The 22717-nt window shown below is 41.1% G+C and overlaps 2 protein-coding genes across 6 annotated transcripts in view; both read left to right on the forward strand.

Moving 5' to 3' along the window:
• The window catches only part of LOC116065808, a 28577-nt gene extending 26284 nt beyond the window's left edge, over nucleotides 1–2293 (forward strand). For all 3 annotated transcript variants that reach the window (XM_035994991.1, XM_035994990.1, XM_035994989.1), the window contains exon 8: nucleotides 276–2293. In XM_035994991.1, coding sequence (XP_035850884.1) covers nucleotides 276–508 — 233 coding nt within the window. In that variant the 3' untranslated portion in view covers nucleotides 509–2293. The remainder of the gene's footprint in view (nucleotides 1–275) is intronic.
• Nucleotides 2294–3021: 728 nt separating this feature from the next.
• ankrd6a (ankyrin repeat domain 6a) lies at nucleotides 3022–20452 on the forward strand. 3 transcript variants are annotated; one of them, XM_031321454.2, is made up of 15 exons: nucleotides 3022–3243; nucleotides 6026–6226; nucleotides 6356–6454; nucleotides 7225–7323; nucleotides 7758–7856; nucleotides 8566–8664; nucleotides 9390–9467; nucleotides 10382–10486; nucleotides 11348–11509; nucleotides 12415–12564; nucleotides 13672–13824; nucleotides 14766–14879; nucleotides 15716–16019; nucleotides 17798–18156; nucleotides 20153–20452. In XM_031321454.2, the coding sequence occupies exons 2-15, from the start codon at nucleotides 6077–6079 to the stop codon at nucleotides 20336–20338; spliced, it is 2157 nt and encodes a 718-aa protein (XP_031177314.1). In that variant the 5' UTR covers nucleotides 3022–3243; nucleotides 6026–6076; the 3' UTR covers nucleotides 20339–20452. The 3 variants fall into 3 exon arrangements, with proteins under 3 accessions (XP_031177314.1, XP_031177315.1, XP_035850881.1); XM_031321455.2 differs by having other exon boundaries at nucleotides 15719–16019; XM_035994988.1 differs by having other exon boundaries at nucleotides 11348–11413.
• The last annotated feature ends 2265 nt before the right edge of the window (nucleotides 20453–22717 follow it).

The following is a 22717-nucleotide window of genomic DNA, read 5'->3' on the forward strand; positions in this document are numbered from 1 at the left end:
AACAGAGACTCCAGTCTGCAGTGTCATTCATACCCTCAGCTAATGAACCAGAATCTTTCACATAAACGTTTCAGTTTCACCTTTCTTCTATCAATATAATTTCTTTTTCTTTCTTTTCCTTCTCTCCGTATCACTTTTCAGGGAGGTGATTATTGGGGTCAGGTTGGGTTTTGGAAACAGTGTCACCATTACATACTTTGTCCACCAGAGAGCAAGTTTAGTTGGTCACAATTCTTCACTACGTGTCCTAATTGTGATTCCAATTTTCCTTGCAGTGAAAATGAAGCCCAGTCCTCCTTCAACAGCTGATCCACAGCTGGTGGAGCGGTTTACCAGGATCATGGAGAGTGTTGCGTCCTCAACTTTGCAGAATGTTATTTATTCATTCTTGCGGGGTACAGAGCAAAACAGAGAATTACAGGACCGGTGGGAGATGGGCGTTATGTTAAGGGATCATAGGCACTATGATCCAGAGTACTTTGCTAATCAAAATGAGGGGCCACTTTGATAGTTAATTGAGGAATGGAGCAGGGTATTTGAAATTGTAGAAAGACAAACATATTTAATTTCAACTGTGAACGTCAGGTTTTGCTGTTATTTAGCACTGAATCCATTAATCACAGAACTGTGTTTAGTCCTCATTCATCATTATCTACAGTGACACATTTGAAACTTTAGAAATCACAATTGTTTTGTGTCATTATTGGAAAGTTGTAAGGACAACATGTCATTTTTCATAATGATCAAAAGTGAAGAATTGCATTGCGGATGTTCACACTGAGATTTCGGACACTTCAATACAATGGTCCAACGTAAATATGGTGAACCATGCAGCAAATAGGGAATGATTTTGGACACAGCTCCACTTTAAATTTATCATGGCCGTTAATATGAACATTATTGCCACTTGAGGCTACAAAACATAACTTTCAAGCTGGGGGAAAGTTAAGGTGGGAAAATAGAAGACTTTCACCTGGGAAACGGATGTTCCTGTCCCTGAAATACTACTTAAGATGACCGGTGTATGAACCCAAACCAAAAACTTTTTTCATATCCTGACAAGTTCTTTTGGTGCCTAAACTTAGCAAACTATGACATTTACAAGAAATGTGTCTACTGTGAATACTAAAAGAGCCACTGATGGGACACAAATTGAAAAAGTGTCCAGTTTAAAGTATTTGGCTGGATGATAAGCTGTCTTTTAAACCACACATAACTGAGCTTGTGAAGAAATTAAAGCCAAAATTGGCATTCTTTCATAGAAATAAATCTTGCCTCACCCAAAGTTGTAGGAAACTGATTGTTCTAACTATGTTTCTATCAGTTTTAGATTACGGGGATGTCATTTATATGCATGCAGCTTCCTCTACAAAGCCACTTGATGCAGTTCATCACTCTGCCCTTAGATTTATATCTGGTGACGGATTCAGTACCTACCACTGTCTCCTTTATCAACGTGTTGGCTGTACTTCTCATGATGCACTTTATTTATTTACAAAGCCTTGCCTATATGTTTAACAAGCTTGCTGAATTTAAATCGTATCACTATAGCACTCGCACTAGTGATTCCTTGGTCTTAAATATTCCATTTGGTAGGACAGAATTAGGCAAAACTGCATTTGGGTATTATCCTCCATATAAATGGAATTACCTGCATATTCTAATGAAATTAAACAGCCTGATTCCATATAATCACTTTAAATGTCTTCTTCATGAGACTATGTATTCTGAATGTAGATGTGCACTTTGAGTTGTTTAACATTCTGTAATTGTTTTGTGTGTGTACTGTGTATTGCAACTGTATATCATATATGAACTATGTTCAGTAATTTCTATATATATTGTCATTTTATATTGCATGTAATCAGGGCGTCATTGGAAATAAGAGCTTGCTCTCAATTGGCCCTCGGTGAATAAATACCGCCAGTTGCAGATATTTCATAGGATAATATGCAAACCCCTTAATGATAATACGTTGTTCTTTTTATTGCTACTGTGTGTAAATAATGTTTACACAAAGCTAAGTATTGTTTTCTATATTTTACAGCTATTTTATTTCAACTTTTCTACCATCATATGTAGCGTTTACCATGCTGTATAATACTGTGAATCTTTTCTCAGATCTCTGCTGCTTTTTTTTTTTAAATCCAATAAAATAAATGACTAGTCTGTCCACAGTTTAGGGGAATCTCAGCAGGGTTTCTTTCCTCTCCTGCACAGTTGTATTTTATGGTTTTTTTTCTTCTATTATTTGATGTCATATTTGTGCAATAAAAACAAATCAAACTTTTAATGTTCCCTCTTTAATTTTTTTGTAAAATTTGTAATGGAGGTTGCTTGAATGAATTTTAATGTTGACACTGAATTACATCTCCTCCTAAGTGTAAAGTGTCTTTTGTTTCAGCATTTCAAAAAATCCAGACAATCTTTCTCTTCTGAAAGACATTCATTAAAGTGCTACACAGACATTCATAAGTTAATAAGTCACTCTGTTATGGTCCAGACCAAGTCATCCAAACCGTAGGTGTTAGAGTCACATGTTGGTTTACATCTAAGCGAATGTGTGAAAAAGTGTAGAATTTTGAGCATGACAAGTAGTCCGTGTCAGGCCCTGTACATGATAGTGAATGTCTACCAGCTTGTCATGTTATAAAACCTCTGATGATCTTCATGTTTGATAAGAACTACACAGTATGTAACCCAGCTTTTCGTTATATTATGACCTTACTTGATTTCAATTTAACTGGAGATTATTTTTTCTCTATCTATTTTTATCATGTGCACCAACAAAAGCTTAGCCAAGCAGGTTTGATCTGAGTGTGTTGATCCTAATCCACACGGAAAGCCTTTCAGAAAGATTCACCAAAGACACAGTGTGTGTGCGTGTGTGTTCTTACATGATAAGAACACACACGTAGATGAAGGGTTAAAGCTATTAATGTAGATGTATGTTACACTCTCTCTCTCTCTCTCTCTCGCTCTCCCTCCATCCCTCTTTGCCTCTCTCTCTCTCTCTTTCTAAGCTGTAATGCACTACAACAGCTGGCACCCTCTCAGCACATCTTCACACTGAGTAGCCACTCTGCTGCTGCTGCTGCTGTTGTTGCGGCAGCAGCATCATCCTCTTAAAAACCACAAACACAGCTAGCGATTCTTTGAAAGGCTTGTTTGGATTTTGCATGGATGCTCCTTTTTCTTGCTACACCAGGCATGAACAGAAGTCTGCAGGCTCTGGAGCATGAGGTAAAACATATGGACAATACAAGACAATGCACCTGTTTTGTGTTAGACATTCGAACAATGTGGAAATATCAATAAGGACATTGGAGAAATACTTTTAACAGCAGCAAATACTGAATTTTTTCATGTGTAAGGAGTATATAATGTGTTAGATAATGTGCTAGCCTTTAGACATCCTCCATTTCTTATACTATTCTTGCTTGCTTTATGCTTCTAATGTCGCAATTCAAACTTTACTTAAGGTGATTCAGGATTGGCTATGTATCAAAACTTACTATGGTTTTACAATATGGAATAACTTAATATTAAATACTGTAGAACAACGTGTTGGCAGATTATTCCTAATGTCCCTTCTTTCTGAAACTGAAATGAGAAGATTGATAGCTATCTCTAACCCTACCACCTAAAAATGATGTTTACTGTATATAAAACTCATTTGCAACAGGAAATGGTTTTAAAAGAAACATAATGTGCACAGATTACATTTTTGATCAGCATAAGGAGAACAACTTTTAAAAGAAAGAATATTTGCAAAGTTCATAAATGTTACTAAGCATTTCCAAAACTGGTTAAGATTAGGGAAAGCTGGTGTGATTTGAATGGCAAAAAAAATGACATGTTGACTTTTTCAATGTTTACCCAAATCCACAATCTTTCACTAACCTTAATTAAAGTAGTTGACTGCCTAAACCTAGCCTGGAAATCCAGACCCAAATCTGAAAGATAGGGTCTTTGAATCGAGTAATGAAAATGGCCCAACTCGAGGGGCGGCACCAAGCATGCATTTGAAAATCTCACTGCACACAATTGGATAACACTACGACCAATCACAACAATACACGGGGTGATGTATCCAGAGCCCCATACGCTTAGCTACTAGCTGAGCTAACTGGTAGATTAAACTCTTAGCTACCAGCGGAGCTAACTGGTAGATTAAACTGTCATCATCTGTTTCGCTCGCCTCTGGCCCGCCTATATCAGATACACCGATGTGATTGGTGCAGCTCAGCTACAAGGGCATAGTTAATGAGCATCATTACTCAATGCCAGAGTGACTCGCTGAGCAAATTCAAATTGTACTCTCGTGAGAACTCTGGATTTCCAGGGTAGCCTAAACCTAACCACTAACAGTGTGTTTCCTCAAAAGCATATCAGGCAAAACCCTGAGACAGGGTTGCATTCTCATGTTTGTGTCTTACAGGATATCTTCACATATTTTCAATTCTAAAATCAATAATCAGGGGGCCATATGAACATTGAAACAGGTTTTGCTTGCTGTAATCTCAAATCATTCCTCCTGAGATTAGTGTGGAGAACAGAGTAAGAGGGAATTATGAGCCCAAGTGTTTCAGTGTTCACAAGCTTTGGATTCAAAACTGTTCATAATCGCCAACAAAGATTAAAGGTTGACCCTTGACATAGAGCATAATCTGTCAGCTCAAACGCAGCACTGACATGAAATCCTTTGTCATTTGGGTCAGATGCTTAACATTAAAGGAGCAGGACCGTCAGCATGACAATTCAGGTCAACAGTAAGGGTGGGGGAAGAAATTCATACAGCACAGAATCGCAATATTTTCCGTGGCAATACTTATGCAGCACCTTCCACAGATATAAAATCACAAAGTGCGTAACAGTAAAAGCACCTCTAGCTCACCAAGTAGGGTGTACCCCCCCCCCCCCCATCAACCCGTGTAGGCTGAGTCCATGGCAGCGGCTCGGGTTCGATTCTGACCCGTGGCCCTTTGCTGCATGGCGACCCACCCTCTCTCTCTCCCCTTTTCTGTCTTCAAGCTCTCCTATCAATTAAAGGCCATAAAAAAGGTAGAGAGCAACAATACACAGCACAGGACTGAGAGGGTAAAATTGCTCGATAGTGTTTTAAGACCCCAACGTCAACTTCAAGGCACCTAACCCTAACCCTTTTATTTCATTCTCCCGCTATGCAGCCTATCCAGTGGTTCTTTTAACCTTCTTTTAACCTGCTTTTAATATCTGGCTTTCTTTTAAACAGCTTTTATATTACCAAACTTGTTTTTTTAAAGAGGTTTTTAAGTGTTTTATTCACACCAGTGGTCCCTTTGTGCCCGTGCCCCTCGCAGCGCCCATCCTGGGCGTTGTGTTTTAACCCAAACCTAACCCTAACCCTAATCATTGCCTAATCCTAGTGCCTTCCAGGCAGCGCTGCCTGGAAGACGGCGTTGGGGGCTTAAAACACCAAACACTGTTAAAATCACAGCAGCAGCAGATAAATAAGGGCAGAGGACAAATAATAGATATTAGCTATTCGGATAGGCCAACTGAAAGCCTGGCTGAATTAAAAAAAAAATCTGCTGTTTCATAAAAGCGTCACAGGAGTCAAGGAATTGCAATGATAAGGGGAGAGTGTTCCAAAGATTTGATTGGCTAGAGCTTGAAAAGCGCGGTCGAGTGACATCCTGTTAACGTAGCTTAGATGATCTAAGAGCCCGATTTTGCATATAAGGTTGGTGGAGGTCAGTGATATACTGGGGAGTTAATGCTGGGCTCTAAAAGTTAGCACCAGTACTTTAAAATGAAATTTGATAGGAAGCCAGTGAAGTGAGGATATAAATGGTGTGGTATGTGATCTCTTGTTACTTCTAGCTAACTTCTAACTGCGAATAGGACGATATAACTGATAATGATAATGTTATTGTGTTGTTTGTTGTCATTCAGCTGAAATCCTCTTCTGTTGCTTTAACGATTGTGTGATATACATGCAAGTGTTGTAAAGTACAGAATCTGTTTATGCACACATATACAGTACAGGTACGCAGGCCTACATGCATGAAAGTGTGTGTGTCAGGCAGCAGTGATGAGTGAACAGGCACTGGTCCACGAGCCTTCATCCCCATGCCAGAGCCCGGGTCAGCAGACGGGCCTGCACCGAGCGGCCATGGTGGGGAACAGTGATGTCACGGCCGCTCTGATCCAGGGCGGCTGCGCTGTGGACCTGCAGGACAGAGTGAGTGCTGGACACAACTCTCTCACACACCTACAGGAAACTTTTAACATTAATACATTCTCGATTGGTGTGGTTAAATAAACTGATAATAGTTTGTGATGGGAATACTTTGTTCGATATGTGTTTGAGGACGGCAACACTGCGCTGCATGAGGCATCCTGGCACGGTTTCTCTCACTGTGTCAAACTGCTGGTCAAGTCAGGAGCTGATGTACACATCAGAAACAAGGTAGGATAATTATTATTATTATTATCCTAATAGATAATAATGAAACTTTCATCCACATCTTGTTGCCTTCCACAGCTGATAGAGCTGCTTCAAAAGAACAGTTACAAAGTGCTTCACAGAACATAGTTGTGCATTGCCTGACCTATCTCCACAGCGCTGTGGAGTAAAGTCTGGCTTAAACACAGTCTCTAGGGTGTTGGCAATTCTTTAGACCAATCACATTCGTCTTGGGTGGCGCTAAGCTCTGGATGCAGCGACAGTGGCTCTGCAAAATAGTCTCGGGAAGGAACTTGTTTTGGTGGAACATTTGCACCTAACAAAAGAAAACGCCACACACAATATTAAATTAAGTTAACTGTTCACACAATACAGTAACGAGAGCTATTTAAATTAGCTGATACATGGGTAAACCTCATTTGCTCTAGCCAGTGTATTGCCGTGTGTACTTCGTCTTTACTATATTGTCCTAAAACGTCCCAGTTAGAGAGTAAATGCGGTAAACATATTCTTTGTAAATCTTTACAATCATTCCCTGAAAGAACCAAGCAGACCTGCCTTGTTATGCACGATCCATATTTTCTTCAAAACTTGCCATTTTCAACGTGTAGCTTACTAGCTCGAAGTTTGTTGTTGTTTCCCGAAGCTAAGAGATTTTGATAACGAAAACACGCATAGAGCGGAAGGAGAGGGACACGGCAAGGCAATAATCCTGAAAATGTACTTCCGTTGATCCAGACTAACTCTGTAGTAACTGTGCTATGTTGATCCAGGCAGGAAACACAGCACTCCACCTGGCCTGTCAGAACGCACATGCTCCGACCGCTCGCCTTCTGCTGCTCGGAGGATCCACACCAGACACCAAGAACAATGTGAGAGACTAATACGTGATTTAAAAATTAGTAGACTCTTCCCTATGTCACTACAACACCACACATTGAGCAGTCCCTCCAGAAAAACGTGTTTACACAGAGCAGCCATTTTCCCCTGTTGCCATGGGAACGTTATGAAGTGACGTAACGTGACATGAACATCAATGAAAAGCTGCAAACCCCGCGATGAAGCCATGTTGAAACCGCAGTTTTTGCAAGTTCCCGCAATTTCTTCACATAAAATTGCATAAATATCCTGCATATTCCACCCATTCCAAGAAAACGTGCCGCATAATCAAGGATTATTGCCCGCAACAATCACAAAAAAACTCAGCATTTTTCTGGAAGGACTGATTGAGTGTTGAACAGTAAGAAATAGTTTCACAATGGTATCATGATATAACATTAAGCTAAGAACCGTATTTTGGTTCCAGAGGGGCGACACCTGTTTGCATATGGCTGCTCGCTACAACAACCTGACCGTGGTAAAAATCCTGCTGAGTTCCCCGTGCTCTGTGAAAGAGAGAAACCAGGTATGATATGTCAGTATTATCAATATAATAGGCTATTGCGAGACCTTTCACAGCAAATATGACACCATAAACTGTACAAATAATGGACAAAGTTTTGGGGTCTGAAAAGTGGCGCCATGTGCCTTAAACCTGCATTATCTCTAACTTCCAGCAGGGGGCGACTCCACTGGCTCCAAAAAGTCTGTATCTATAGAAGTCTAGGAGAAAATGAGCCTACTTCTCACTTGATTTATTACCTCAGTAAACATTTTCATAATGAGTTTATGGTCTCAATCACTAGTTTCAAGTCTTCTCCAACACAGCGTTACATTCATTTTGTAAATTTTGGTCCAATTCATTTTAAAATAGACGATAAAGCAGGGGATGCTTTAGGACCTGTCAATCAGGACGGAGGCTTAGCAATGCTAACCATGCTAACACTGTGGACATTGATATAGCCGTAAACTTGTTTTGGGGTGTTTTCCGTGTTTTTCTCTAAAACTTTGATAATTGGAACATTTTGTCCGCCTAAAAATCACTTTGTTCACCTACAATGTCTTGTTCAGCATCCTGCTAAGCCGCTAACCAGGCTATCTAGCTACCGCTAGCGTTAGCAGGTTACTTAAGGGAAAGTTTGCAGATTTTCTGTGTACTGCCGTACATGCAGATGAAAGGCGCGAGAACATACACATACATACTGAACTGTCTATGTTTCTGTGTTTGCCTATAGGCAGGGGACACCGCTCTCCACGTGGCTGCGGCTCTGAACCATAAGAAGACAGTTCAGCTCTTACTGGAGGCGGGGACTGATGGGAAAATCAGAAACAATGTAAGTTCCATCTACAAGCTGATTCACAATTATATTATCCTGATATCACCAAATATCCAACTGTTATCGTTTTTTTAAATTTAAATTATCACATTATTTCCAGACACAGTAACAAGTGGTGCGATAATACAAAGTTCATGCGAGCTACTGGCCACAGTACTATGGTGACACAGTTTCACATTTTTCATCTCTCTGAAATTTGTCAAAATATTTCTAAGGCCCTTTCAATGTTGAACATTTGAACCTGTTATAGTGCTTCTCATGGCTAAAACACCAAAAGCACTTGATCTGTCATTTTAATAATAATAATGCAGTTGTGTCCCTGATCTAATCTTTCTTGGGGACATTCATTTTGTCAATTTGCCGCCCCATACTGCAATTTGATTCTATCTTTCATTATACCATATCTGCCTCCTAAATGCCTGCTTATTTCAAACCCCACACCTCCACTTTTTAATGCAGGCGTTCTGTTCCTGCTGACATCATCAATGTTATTTTTCAAACATTGAAAAGCTGTTTTAGAGCCACAAAGGAAAGCATCCAACCGTTATCAATCACAGGCTAAGACTTACTTCTCATGGTGGGTAAACTAAACTTTGTGTGTAAAATGGGCCCCTATATAGCACCTTCATTTCGACCGTAGAATACAAGGTGAATATTACCCTACCTCACTGTTTTTCTCTGGGTCATATGAAAGGTTTTTATGATACGCTGTTGACTTCCAGGCAGGTAAAACAGCCCTGGACAAAGCCAGAGATAACAACCACAAAGATATGGCACATCTCCTGGCCAGAGCTCCTCAGGTTTGTATCTGCATTATCAACTTACAACATACATTTTATACCAGGGGCTATTCTAGGAACAGACCTTTAGGGGGGCTCAGCCCCTAATGAGAATGTGACACGGATACAGTGCATACAAAAGTGTTAACCCCCCCTGTTAATTCAGTAATTTCATTAGCAGATAATCTCTGAGCTAGCTACTGAACATCAGCTAACGTTTTTTGACACTATTAACAATATGATGGAACTAAACCTGACACTTCATAAATCTCAGTAATAACGACCAATGTGACACAACGTTCTAACATTCAGCAATTTTAGTTGCTTACGTTTCAATTTGGGTTCTAATCTGCGCCATGAAATGACCAACTTCTTCTCTGGGGACTACCAACGTTAAACTTCACAACCTACTCCTGCTCTCCCTCTGACAGATCAGATAGAGACTCAGCCAAAGGCGGGAGTCTGGCACAACCTCCTCTGATTGGCCAACACTACGTTTCTGTTAACCCTTTCCTTGACTGGGTTGCAGGTGCATAGCATTGGCGACAGCGACACAGGATATTAAACCTGTTTTTAAGCTCTTTGAACCTATAATTATTTGTCCTCTAACTTGAAGCACCAAACCTGATTAAAACTATTTTTTTTTTTTTTACTTTTTTAATATTGAGCTTGAGCCCCCCTAAAAAGGGTCTAAAATCCATGTTTTATACATTCATATTCTTTTTTAGAGAATGAAATACTTTAAACCAAAACATTAGGGTGTACAGTGTCGAGAATCTGAATTGTAGCAATCTTTACTGTGAGCATCATATCTATCATAATCATTGTTTTTAATAGCATTGGAGAAATGTGTAATTTTTAGGCTTATTCTTTACACACATACACATAATAAAATGTAGTAATGTAACCATAGCATATTTTGTAATTGTCCTCAGGTACATCGCTTCATGCGAGGAAGAACAATCAGGAAACAAAGAGAAAGAGTGACAGCTGAGCGCAGGACCCAGTCCGACCCTAGAGTAGAAATTCTACCAAACAAAGTAAGAAAATACCAGAAACAGCTATTATTTATAGCAGTGGTTCCAAACCTTTTTTCCTTGAAGCCCCCCTACTTGTATCTAAGAAAAAAGTAGTCTCCCATAGTCTCCGTTTCCTGGTTTCGTTTCATTTTGCTTGACACATTCCAGCCACGATCTGGCGTCTCTCTTGACGCGCTGGGAGTGGGAATGTGTTGTCTTTGGCGCCCCCCAGGTTGGGAACCACAACCACTGCATGTGGGGGTCTCCTGTGGCCTAGAAATCTAGACGCACCCTATTGGCAGCAAATGTAATTTGCAGCCAAGGGGTCTAGCAACTCTCCGTTGGATTGCGAGCTGGAAAAGCCAAACACTAGCCGGGCCAATCACATCGTGTATAGAGTTGGTGGGCGGGCTTAACATAATGACAGCAGAGTTGCGACGGTTCCGAGTGAATTCCCTGCTACTTGAAAACAAAGAAGATGGCTGCTGCTGCTGGCGGACAGCGGTCTTTGGAATCAGCTTTGGCCGTGACTCTGGAAGACTTGGAGGAACAAAGAACGGCACTGAAGTCATTCTTGTGTTCGGAGTTTTGCCGACCGGATACGGCAAAAGTTTAATCTATCAACTAGCTCTGCTACCTTCTTCGTTGCTCTGTTTGGTTGTAGCGTTATCCTATTGCGTGCAGAGGGAATTTGAAAGACATCCGTTTATCCCGCCCCTCGGATTGAGCCCTGCCAATGGCAATGTTCCCAGACCCAACATCTTGGGTTAGTCAGTTGAGTTAGTCATGTTAAATCAATTCAGAGATTAAAAAAATGAAACTAGCATTTCCTGTCGTTGCTTCATTGACTGCAGTTTTGATTTTGTATTTAACGCTGAGCAGGACAGCAGTTCTGTGACGGAGGAATCCCCCAGCAGTGAACAAACGGAGAGCAGAACAGCCTTTAAGGTGCGTCCTCACCAGCAGCAGCAGCATTACCACAAAAGCCCAGCCGCCATCAGCAGCCACTACATCCACCGGAAGAGGAGGAGAGGCAAGGAACCGGTAGGTCAACGACAGAGACATCAGGACTGTCATCCTCAGCTGGTCCACAGTGGATGGCTTATGTGACATCCAGAACTGGAGGTTATAGTGGTGTTCACGGATAAATAAAGCACTTTTTACAGTTACTGTTTTATTAGTCTTGCATTGCCAGAGCTTACTCCACAGCGCTGCGGAGGAAGGTCTGACTAGTCCACACAGCATTTCGAGAAAAATGTGCTCTGATTTATTGGCATTTCTTTAAACCAATCACAATCTGCTTAGTGCCAGACGGAGCCTCGGTGCCTCTACAAAATGGCCTCGGGAAGGAACTTGTTTTGGTGGAACGTGTGTACGTTCAAAAGTTGTTTTAGTCGTGCAACAGAAAACTCAGATTGGACAGATAGTCTAGCTAGCTGTCTGGATTTACCCTGCAGAGATCTGAGGAGCAGTTAACCATAGTCCTCACAAATCCACCAGAGTTTAGAATGACAACACAAAGACATCCAGGCAAAAATGAGAGCCATCCGACGGAACCTCCGGCAGCACCAGAAGTATCCTGTAAATGAAAGGTAGTCGATATAGACTAAGACACAACTGTTGCTTGAACAAACAACCTATAGGAGCTTTTTGGGGGGGAAGACAGTCTCCTAATGACATACACATAGCCTAACAGTTTTCAAAGGTCTGGACTTTTTCTTACCTCCTTTTACATGACTCAGTGGGACACCTGGCAGTCCTTGTTTCCCACAATCCTGTTCAGTTCTGACTTGTACTTCGTTGTGGCTACTTTTGGCAAGTTGGTTGGTTGGCAAGTTGGTACGTCTCTGCGTATCATATGAAAACAAATGGTAGTATCCTTTTTATCACTGTTCATGAACACATTTTGCAGTATTTACTAACAGTATGTTACTTTTACTCCTTTACAGGCTTCAAATCAAAATGATCTGAGAAAAGGCAAGAATGAGATCCATGTTAAGAAGAATCTGCTCTGGGACGATGGTGAAGATTCAGCTCAGAATGACAAATTCTATCAGCTTTACACACTGTACCGTGACAAGGATGGCAACATTAGACAGGTAACTGACGAGTGATGTCTGTGATGTTTCTCCAAACCATACGACGATGTGGATAATTTGTCCCTACCCTCTAATACGACCTACAGGAGCGTTTTAATAAGTTAGCGCCCCTATCAATGGCAGAAATACGACCTCATATCTAAACCAGATAACATCAGTTGCGGTTTTGAACGTAAAGGTCATGATTTTTAACCACGTCTTTACGGTGTGAAACGGTCGCAGTTTGTTTATGTTTAGGCACAAACACTACTTTGTTAAGTTTTGAAAAAGATGGTGGTTTGGGTTAAAATCAGATGTGACTTCACTTCCTGAAGGTTACGCACGTGACGCTGAATGTGACGTTCGTTACGTTTAAAAAAACTTGCGTTTACTCGCTCTCCTGGGTAAAAGTCCTGTGTCTGTCCTCCTTATACAAGGAAATTCGGCGCTCTTATATTTCGTCACTTTATTTCCTTCTTTGCTCTCGTCATAATTACTACAGCCACTAGAGGGCGCCATCACATAAAACGTAAATACACAGTAGGTCGTAAGTGCTGCTTGAACAGATTATGGGAGAGTTTTTTGGGGGGAGGACAGTCTTGAGGGTAAAATAGTCATAGAACTTATCAACACCACAGAGTTTGGAGCAAGATTGAGAACATTTTGATGCTAAAACTTAACATGTTGAGCTATGTTGATCACATCTGCAATAAACGACCATTAAGGGGAGAAACTACAGGCAAACCCAGCATTTTTCAATTTTGAGGTTTTGGGCAATTCTTCTTCTATAGCATGTCTTCTTTCAGACTATTGGAGAGAAAAAAAAACATCTAAAATACATGTTAAGATGTTTATTTTACCTTTGTCTTTTCGCGCCTGTCTGTTTCTCCTAAATCCACCAAAAGTTAGCATTGGCTAATGCCTCGTTTGCATATTTAAACATAAAATGTCCAAACATTTGTAATAAAAATATCTATTTGTCTTAATGTCAGTAATTATCTTTTCATGGTGATATCTATTAGTTAATGTTTTTTCCTATTCACCTGGGGTGTCTCCCCTTAAGGGTACTCTATGGGTTCCTTCCTGCTACTGAGTGTGCAGTTTGTGACTTGTGACCATTGTCTTTAGGCCCCAGCCGATGGATGCCACTGTAAGCCCCTGCTCAAGAAGCTGGAGGGCCAACTGAAAGCCACGCAGGAGGAGATGAGGCTGCACATCCTCAACGTCCAGGAACAGGTCAACAGTAAACTGGGCAAAATGGACCACAGGAACAGACACCAGGTCTCTGCTTACAGATCATGACTTCAGTTACGTTAACTGTAGTCTCGCATTGCCAGACCTTCCTCCACGGCGCTGCGGAGGAGGGTCTGGCTAGTCCACACAGCATTCTGGGATGGGAGAAAAACGTGCTCTGGTTTATTGGCATTTCTTTAAACCAATCACAATTGTCTTGGGCAGCGCTAAGCGTCGGACGGAGCAACAGTGCCTCTGCAAAACAGCCTCTGGAAGGAACTTGTTTTGGTGGAACGTGTACGTTCAAAAGTAGTTTTAGTCGTGCAACAGAAAACTCAGATTGGACAGATAGTCTAGCTAGCTGTCTGGATTTACCCTGCAGAGATATGAGGAGCAGTTAACCATAGTCCTCAGAAATCCACCGCAGTTAAGAACGCAAACACAAAGAAAGAGGAAGGTAACGGACATCCGGCAGAACATCTGGCTGCACCGGAACAATCCCGGAAACGAAACGTCGTCAATATAGACTACGATTACTTTACACCTTCAGTGTCTTAAACTAATGGTTCAGTTCATTTTGGTTTTTAAAGTTTGATACCAATTTCTTGAGTAAAACTGCTGGTTGCTTATATTTATTTCTAATGTCAACAGAAAAGTTGAAATGATTTTTGTAAGGAAAGCGTAAACTGTAATACTATTGTGTATGTATTTCAATTTTTTTTCAAAAGGAGGATCAAACATTGTCAGTTAACAGTGAAAATTCACGCCTGCTGAAGGGGGAGGGGGGAGCAATAACACTGAAGAAAAAAAAAAGGAGATAGAATTTGTTTTGACTTTCATTTTAAATTATGACTCTTCAAACACCAAGGATACATACATAGATCATGGGTACATTTCTTGGTAAAACTGACAATTGTCATTCCACAAAGTTCCAAAAATCATTACATACTTACTTCATTGTTAGATCTTTGTCCACTTTTGCCTGGCAGATTAAAGTGTTGGACATGCTGAATCAGGAAAGAGCAGCAGCAGAGAGGAAGAACATGGTTTACGAGATCAAGCAGAGAGCTGCCCAGGGAAGAGAGGAAGCCCTGATGACACAGGTATCAGCTACAGTCAAGTCTCGCATTGCCATCACCACCAAGGTCTGGCTACACCACAGATGCATTCTGGGATAGGAGAAAAAAAAACGCTCTGGGTTGTTTGCATTTCTTTAAACCGATCAAAATCGTCTTGGGTGGCGCTAAGCTCTGGACGCAGCAACGCTGGCTCTGTAAAATAGTCTCGGGAAGAAAGTTGTTTTGGTGGAAGATTTGCACCCCACAAAAGAAAACGTCACATACAATATTAAATTAACTGTTGACACAATACAGTAACGTGAACTATTTTAATTAGCTGATACATGGTTAAACATAATTTGCTCCTACCAGTGTATCGCCGTGTGTACTTCGTCCACAGCAATCCCACCAATCGGTACCAAAACGTCCCAGCTAGAGAATAAACGTGTAAACATATTCTTTGTAAATCTTTACAGTCATTCCCCGAAAAAAAACAAGCAGGCCTGCCTTGTTGCACGATCCAAATTGTCTTTGAAAGTTGCCATTTTCAGCGTTTAGCTTTCTAGCTCAAAGTTTGATGTTGTTTCCCACCTTTAAGTCAGAAGAGATGTTATGTCATATTTTACACTCCATAGTAGACCGATCTGGAAATTAAAAATAAACTGTAATTTGAAATTAATCGCACAATTCCGAGAATGAAGTCAGACATTCTGAGAATAAAGTGAGTATTTTAAGAAAGAAGACAGATATGGAAGTTCAACTGTATTCTCGTCATGTTTTGCACTCTATATTGGAGACCAATGAAAGTGAGACATACCAGCTGCTAAGGTCTAATGAGTAGGGAAGGTTTGTTCATACAGCAGCTTGTTTCTTATCTCAAGCAGGCGGCAGTGAGTCATGAACTGAAGAGGTGGTGTCTGTCCCAGTTGAAGGACATGGACGTCCACGTCCCAGCCAAAGCCCAGTATTACAAACTCCTCCCCTCCCAGTCTGTGGAGCAGTCGGTGGCAGACGCTGACCCGGAGTCGCTCCCCCTGCTGTCGGTGGTGTCTGGAGACAGCAGCACTTCACTGGCTACCTACGTCAACATCCTGCCATCTAACTCTACCTACAGTCTGGGAGGCCCAGAGACGGAGCAGATGGGGAGCAGGACATACTTTGAAATGAAAGTGGACAGGTCCCCAGGTATGTCCAAGAACAGCTTCTACAATGCTGACAATAGAGGCCATTTCAATGGGTCATTCAGTAGAGATACGATACGATCGGTGCTTTAAATTTTAAGATTTTCCACTAGCCAAATTTGTACTAATTTCAACAAATTTTAATAACTTAATTATTTACTTTAATCAATACTGCATGCTAGACACGTAGCCAACGGTTGTACAACACATTACGACATGGTGTTCATGGGAAATGTAGGATAAGTACTACGAGCAGTGCTGCCAGATAAAGATTACGTTTCCAAGCCAAACACACACAAAACCACCCAAATGTCTTGGCAGAAAACAGACCAATCTGGCAACATGTCTGCAGCTGGCCAATTCAAACAGACGCAATGTTGTTTGCTGCTTTCATTACCGGCCAAATTGGCTAATAACTTTGCAATGTTACCCGCCAAAGTTCATTTCTACCGGCAATTGGTGGATACCAATTTAAAGCCCTGGATACGATACAACTTTATTGTCAGTTCGCACCGTAATTCAGTTTGCGTTTCCGAGCAGCTCCGCTTAAAAGAAGAACTAAAAATACAAATACACACAGAGCTAGACAACAATTACACATATAGGACAAAGATGAAGACACAACAGCCATGGAAAAGAAACATGTTTAATGATTTCCTATGATCCAGATCTTAATTGGCAGCCATGATTTTGGTTTAGCAACCTCATGGCCTGATGGCCTAATAAAGCCTTGTAAAGCACACTAGATGGCGCTCTCTGTTCAACAAATGGTTGAAAGCACACTGAACTGCCATTCCTTGAGCCTTTTTTAAACCAAGTGTGCCATCTAATGGGGCTCAGACGATTAAAAAAAGTGATTCACGATGCTTCTGCATGCTTCTTTCTGTCCAATAGACCAGTGACAGTTTCAACCGTGTAACATTTGTTTACAAAGTTTGGTGCGTTTGACAAAGTGCAGTGGGAACGCAAACCGAACCAAATGAAAAAATGCAACAAAGTTGCAACTTCACCACCAATCGCACCAAAGTTCACCAAACTACAGGTGTAAAAACTTCAACTTCAACTTCAACTTTTATATTTCACTGCTTCTTAACCTTGGTGTTGTCTTCCCGTCAACCTTGAACTTGCTGTCTTTCCATGTCAAAATTGAAAATGAACTTTCTTTGGGGTCTCCCCCCCCCCCATCCCCCTGCTGGTTTTTGCTTTTTGCAATGCTTTTTGACTATTTCAACATTTTATTTATTTTTTTCAAATTTCATGGTTAATAAACCTAATTTAAATGACATTATACCACATTTTTTAGTTAAAGAAAAGCAGACATTATGAATTATTTTGACTAATACTTAAGATAAGAAGATGTTGAGAGGATCACAGAGGTTCATGTCAAAGTTTAGTCAGGATACTGTTTTGAAACCATTAAAAATAAAATAAAAATAGCTATAAAATTGAATAAAGCAACAAAATTCACAATTCTATGAAAGTAATTATTAATTTTACCTGTGAATAATGTTGCATGGGTTCCATACAACAAACATACATGCATCCATGTAATTTTGGGGCAATTTTGGATGAAAGAAACCCATATTACTGATATAAAAAAAACTTTGAAAACAGGGTCAAATTTGACCCGAGGAAAACACGAGGGTTAATGAATGCTTTCCATTTGTATATTGTGTTTATTTGCTGTGGATATACAGCAATATTCCCTTTTTTAACATACTCTCTATTAATTGTGTGTTAAATGGTGCTTTGATTTTTCTCCAACCCCACACCTGTCGTAAGATGACTATGAGAACACAGCCCTGTTTGCTGCCAACCACACCTCAGGCCTCCTGCTGGGCTCTGTCGACCCCCTCTGGCAGCCTACGGGAGTGCAGGACAGTCCCACAGCAGCAGCGATGCCTCTGTGTGGGGAGGGCCTCTCCACCAGCACCAGCAGCAGCAGCCAGTCCACCATCAGCGCCCAGGGACCCAGACTGATCCAACATCAGGAACAAGACAGGAAACACTTTGGAGAGCTGATGAGTGCGCGCAGGCGTGTAAGCATACACAGTGAGGGCGCCAGAACGCTGGAGTTCTTCATCAACCGCCCCGCTGAGCCCACATTCAGCCAGGAGAGGAACAATCAGCACGCTGTGGAGGTGAGTTCGGGTTAATTCCCGATTAGTGACTTTTCTGCATCGAGCCACAATCCTTCGAGTAAAAATGGTGATGCATCTAAGAATCGATTCCCCCCACATAACTAGGGCTGCACGATATGAGGAATAGATGCGATAACGTTGTTGAATATCTCAATAACGATATTACCTGCGATAAATAAACAGATGATAAAGTTACATTTCATTTCAAACCTTTATTTAAAACTCAGGGCCCATTGAGGGAGACCCTCATTTTCAATGGGGCCGAGTGCACAGCCTGTATTTCAGCAAATTACATTATAATAATATGTGCAATAACACTTAAATTACAACGGATAAAAAAAGTTTTAAGAATCAGGTAAAACAGACACAACAAGATACATAGAATAGAGCTTAGATCGGCCCAAAAAATCAAGCCCGAACCTGCCCGAGCCCGAGTACGTTGTGTCCGAGCCCGGCCCGGCCCGACACATTAACTGTAATTATGAGCCCGAGCCCGATTTAAACCCGACAATTTTTTAATACGTGGGCCGTTATAACTGACGTTCTCAACTACAATTCAGAGTTGTTTGAACTGCAGAAATCTGTTTAGAATAATACAACAAGGACGAAGCCTGTAAACTGCGCTGTTTTAGAATGGAACGGATCGCAAGTGGATCCAAGTGAAGAAACATAAAAAAAAAAAGAAACAATGATGAACAACATATTGTTGTCACTGCCCACGACTTGTTTAAACTGCTTCCATACCTCCGACTTTCCTCCACACTTGCTCAAAGGTAATTCTCCTGGAGCTTTTCTTTACATCTTCAAGCTCCCGGTGTGATGCGTGCGAGAGGAGGAGACTCCGCGCATGACACGGGCTGCATTTTGTAACTGCAGCCTAACTTTTGTACACATTTGTTACTTTTATATAGCCTATATATATATATTTATAATATTTCTGATTATGGCATAGCTATCTCCCCACCCAAATAGGATAATAAGGTAATGGATAAAAAAAAAATTAAAAAATTGCTTGATCAAGGCTCCGGCCCGACCCGAGGTCCGGTCGGGCTCGTGTCGGGCTCGGGCTTGGGCCGAGAATCTAAACTCTAACATAGAAGTCATTTATAAAAGCCTAAAACTCGATATGAGAGTAAAGCGAATAAAGAGTACTCATTTCTGCATTTCTGCTGCTTTCAGTATTCTGCTAAAATACAAACAAAATGCTTGTTGAATTTAAAACAAATATAATTGTAATCAATTCAATTTCAATTTTATTTATAGTGTCAAATAATAACAGAAGTTATCTCAGGACACTTTACAGATAGGTCTAGACCACACTCTATAATTTACAGAGACCCCCCCCCAAGAGCAATCATTTCCAACATTCTTTTATTGAACAAATTGAACATTTAATTGAATATAAAAGGCACCACTAAAACAAGAATTTTAAATTGCAGTTTTCTACTGATTCTTTCTTTTAACCAACATCAAAATCTCTGAGTGTCTTTCGCGATATGTAGCAGCCCTTTGCAATGTGTTTATTCCGCCAGTTGATATTGCGATGACGATAAAAAAAAAAATATATACATATATATATATATTGTGCAGTCCTACCCCTCACCAAACCTGGCATCCGCACCGTGACAACTTTGGGAAGTTTTTGCTGTTGTTCGTTAATAAATATTTCCAGCCCATAACTCCCTCTAACACCACAACTTATAGTCCATGGATTTCTGTTTGTGTACATATTAAACTTATGAGACACAATGCATTAGTAAGTGAGCATTGGTGTATTCCCCCCCGCTCTCTTTATGCTAAGCTAGGCTAATTGCCTCCCAGCTCTAACACACATTGGACATGAGACTGATATTAATCTTCTCATCTCAGCGCATTTCCCAAAATTTTGGAACTATTCCTTTAGGAACTTATTTTCCTGAGAAAAAAATAAAATCTGAATTCAAGCTGATGATTAAAACTTCAAACCACTTCAAGTGAGTTGTTTCCTTCTTGTCAGGTGACTCAGCGTTTCTTCGAGACGGTGTCGACTCAGTTGGAACGTTGGTACGAGAGGAAGATGGCCGAGTTGGAGCAGCAGACGGCGCTCAGAGCCCAGCAGGACAGGAACGAGCTACTGCAGCAAATAGGCACGCTGGAGGAGGAGCTTCAGAGGCTGAGTACCAATGAGAATGCAGAAAGCTGAATCGCCCTGACAGTGACTAACGCTGGAGAGAGACTGACACAGAAAGGATGAACTTGTTCACTTTGATTTTACATTTAAAAACTCAGCTGTGTTTTGTGTGTGTGTGTGTGTGTGTGTAAAAGACAACCTAAGAAACAAATAAATAAGAAGTACATATATAGATACAATAATTCATACAGTAAGAATTATTACAGAAGGAAAGGACAAAAAAAGGACAGTTATTTTCATGACTTCCATGGGCGACAACTGTGGTTCTTCACGTTTATCTGTGTTTTAAGCCCCCAACGTCTCCTTCCAGGCAGCGCTGCCTGGAAGGCACTAGTATTAGGCAATGGTTATGGTTATGGTTAAGGTTAGGTGCCTTGAAGTCAACGGTCGCAACGCTGCCTGGAAGGAGACGTTGGGGGCTTAAAACACCATTGAGCGTTCTTCACACTTTGAAATTGCACACTGTGGCGTCAGACTCCTTGACAGATTGGTTTTCTTTGAAATGGGGAAGTCTACAAACTCAACAAACCTCTTTGTTGTTTATGTTTCCGCACCTGCTACCAAGCCTGTTGATATACTACCACTTGTAGTTTAATGAACGGGGGATATTTGTTTGTTTGCTTTCTGATGATAATACCGTCATACGTATTCATTTTCACTCGACCGACCTGTGGTGTAACTTCATCACTCAGGGTTGGCTTCACTTTGCTGCAGTCCTGCCAAAAAAAATGTAAATACTATTGTAATAATATACCGTGTGTGTTCTATCTTATTCACAGTCTTCCTGGATTATTTGAATGATCACTGAAATGAGTTTTGTGAGTCTCAAACAAATATGAATGATACTATGAAACATTTTGACCGTACAATAATAACTCCCTTCCGCTCCCTTTTCGCTTCCTTATTAAAAAAAGTTTTACGTTAAAAGTACAAAAGTTTAATCAGAAAGAATGTACTTTGAGGATTGAAAATAAAAGTATGGGGGTGGTGCTGCGGTGGCATAATGGTTAAGGTGCATACCACATAACATCCACGGTTCGATTCTGGCAGAGGAACTTTGTTGCATGTCACTCCCCTCCCACTGACCCTTTTTCCTGTCCCTAAACTGTTTACTGTCAAATAAAGTCAATATGCCTTTGTAATATTCTTACATTACAATTATTTGATGAATATTAATATTACTAAAACTAAAATACAATCTTAACTCATGGAAATGACACACCCAAAAAGTATATACTGTCAGAAAGTATCATTTATAATCATTATCATTCATTGTGTATATAAAATCCAAATGTGTAGTGCAGTAAAAAGTACATTTCCCTCTGAATTAGTGAAACACAAGTAGTAGAATAAAATGGAAATACATAGTTACACTCCACGGATATTAAGGCCAACTTGTGGGTGAGTTGAGATCTGGGCTGAATCTCAAGTCTGTTATTTAATATCTCTTCGCTCCTCACTTAAACCGGAAGTCGTTCTGGCCGTCTCAAAGCTCTTATTCCTGGCCCGAGGAGCTAGGAGCGAGGTTGGTGGAGGGATCTCTGAGGAGCTATGAGCGAGGATACAGAGAGCAGCCTTCCCCGGAAGCTGAGCAGCTGAAAGCCGTTGCTAACTCCGCCCAAACAGCTGACGAGGAAGGACGTCTCATCAGACTAACTACTAACGACTACTCTTTCCTCGCATGATTTCCTTGTATCTCTCCCTTGCTTCTTCGGTGCGACGGACTAAGACGCGAGGAAGGGAAGCAAGTGAAGGAAACGTGCATGTTATTTAAGAACCTGGGACGTACCCCAGTTCAATCTCAGGGTTTCCTGGATGAACGACATGTTTCCTCGGAATGTTGTGCAACGGGCTTTGAGTTGTGTTTTCTCTCCTTTGGTGGGTGTGTCTCTCGTTTCGTGGCTATAGCACAGGCGATACCCAATGTCGACGTGTCTGTAAACTTGTGGTATTAAAAAGGCAGAGCGCTTGCGCACACAACAGGGTGTTCAACGCACTCCCGTTTCAGTTTCAAAAAAACATTGCTACGTTTTGTCGGGGCTGAATGGGGCCCTGGTGTCAACAGACAGGACTTGACAAGTCCCGCCTTCGCTGCCCACTTTCAGTTGGCCATTGGCTGCTTTCGGCCATTGGGTGCAGCTCCCGATGAAGCAGACGCTGGTTGTGTAATCCAATGATCCTGGTGTGACCTCTGGCATCTGGCCTCAGCGACCTAAGCCGCAGCTTCTGAAGGGAAAATCAAATCAATGCTCCATTGACTCTGTCAGAGCGCGATGGAAACCTAATTAAAGGCCCTGCAGGCACAGCTGGTCATTTTGTGCAGCCAAGCACCAGGACTCTCAAATCAAGCCAGTAATGTATGTACTATTGCTTCACTCTGTGACTGAGGGA

Source organism: Sander lucioperca, chromosome 18 (assembly GCF_008315115.2).
Source record: "Sander lucioperca isolate FBNREF2018 chromosome 18, SLUC_FBN_1.2, whole genome shotgun sequence".
In the NCBI taxonomy this organism is placed as follows: domain Eukaryota; kingdom Metazoa; phylum Chordata; class Actinopteri; order Perciformes; family Percidae; genus Sander; species Sander lucioperca.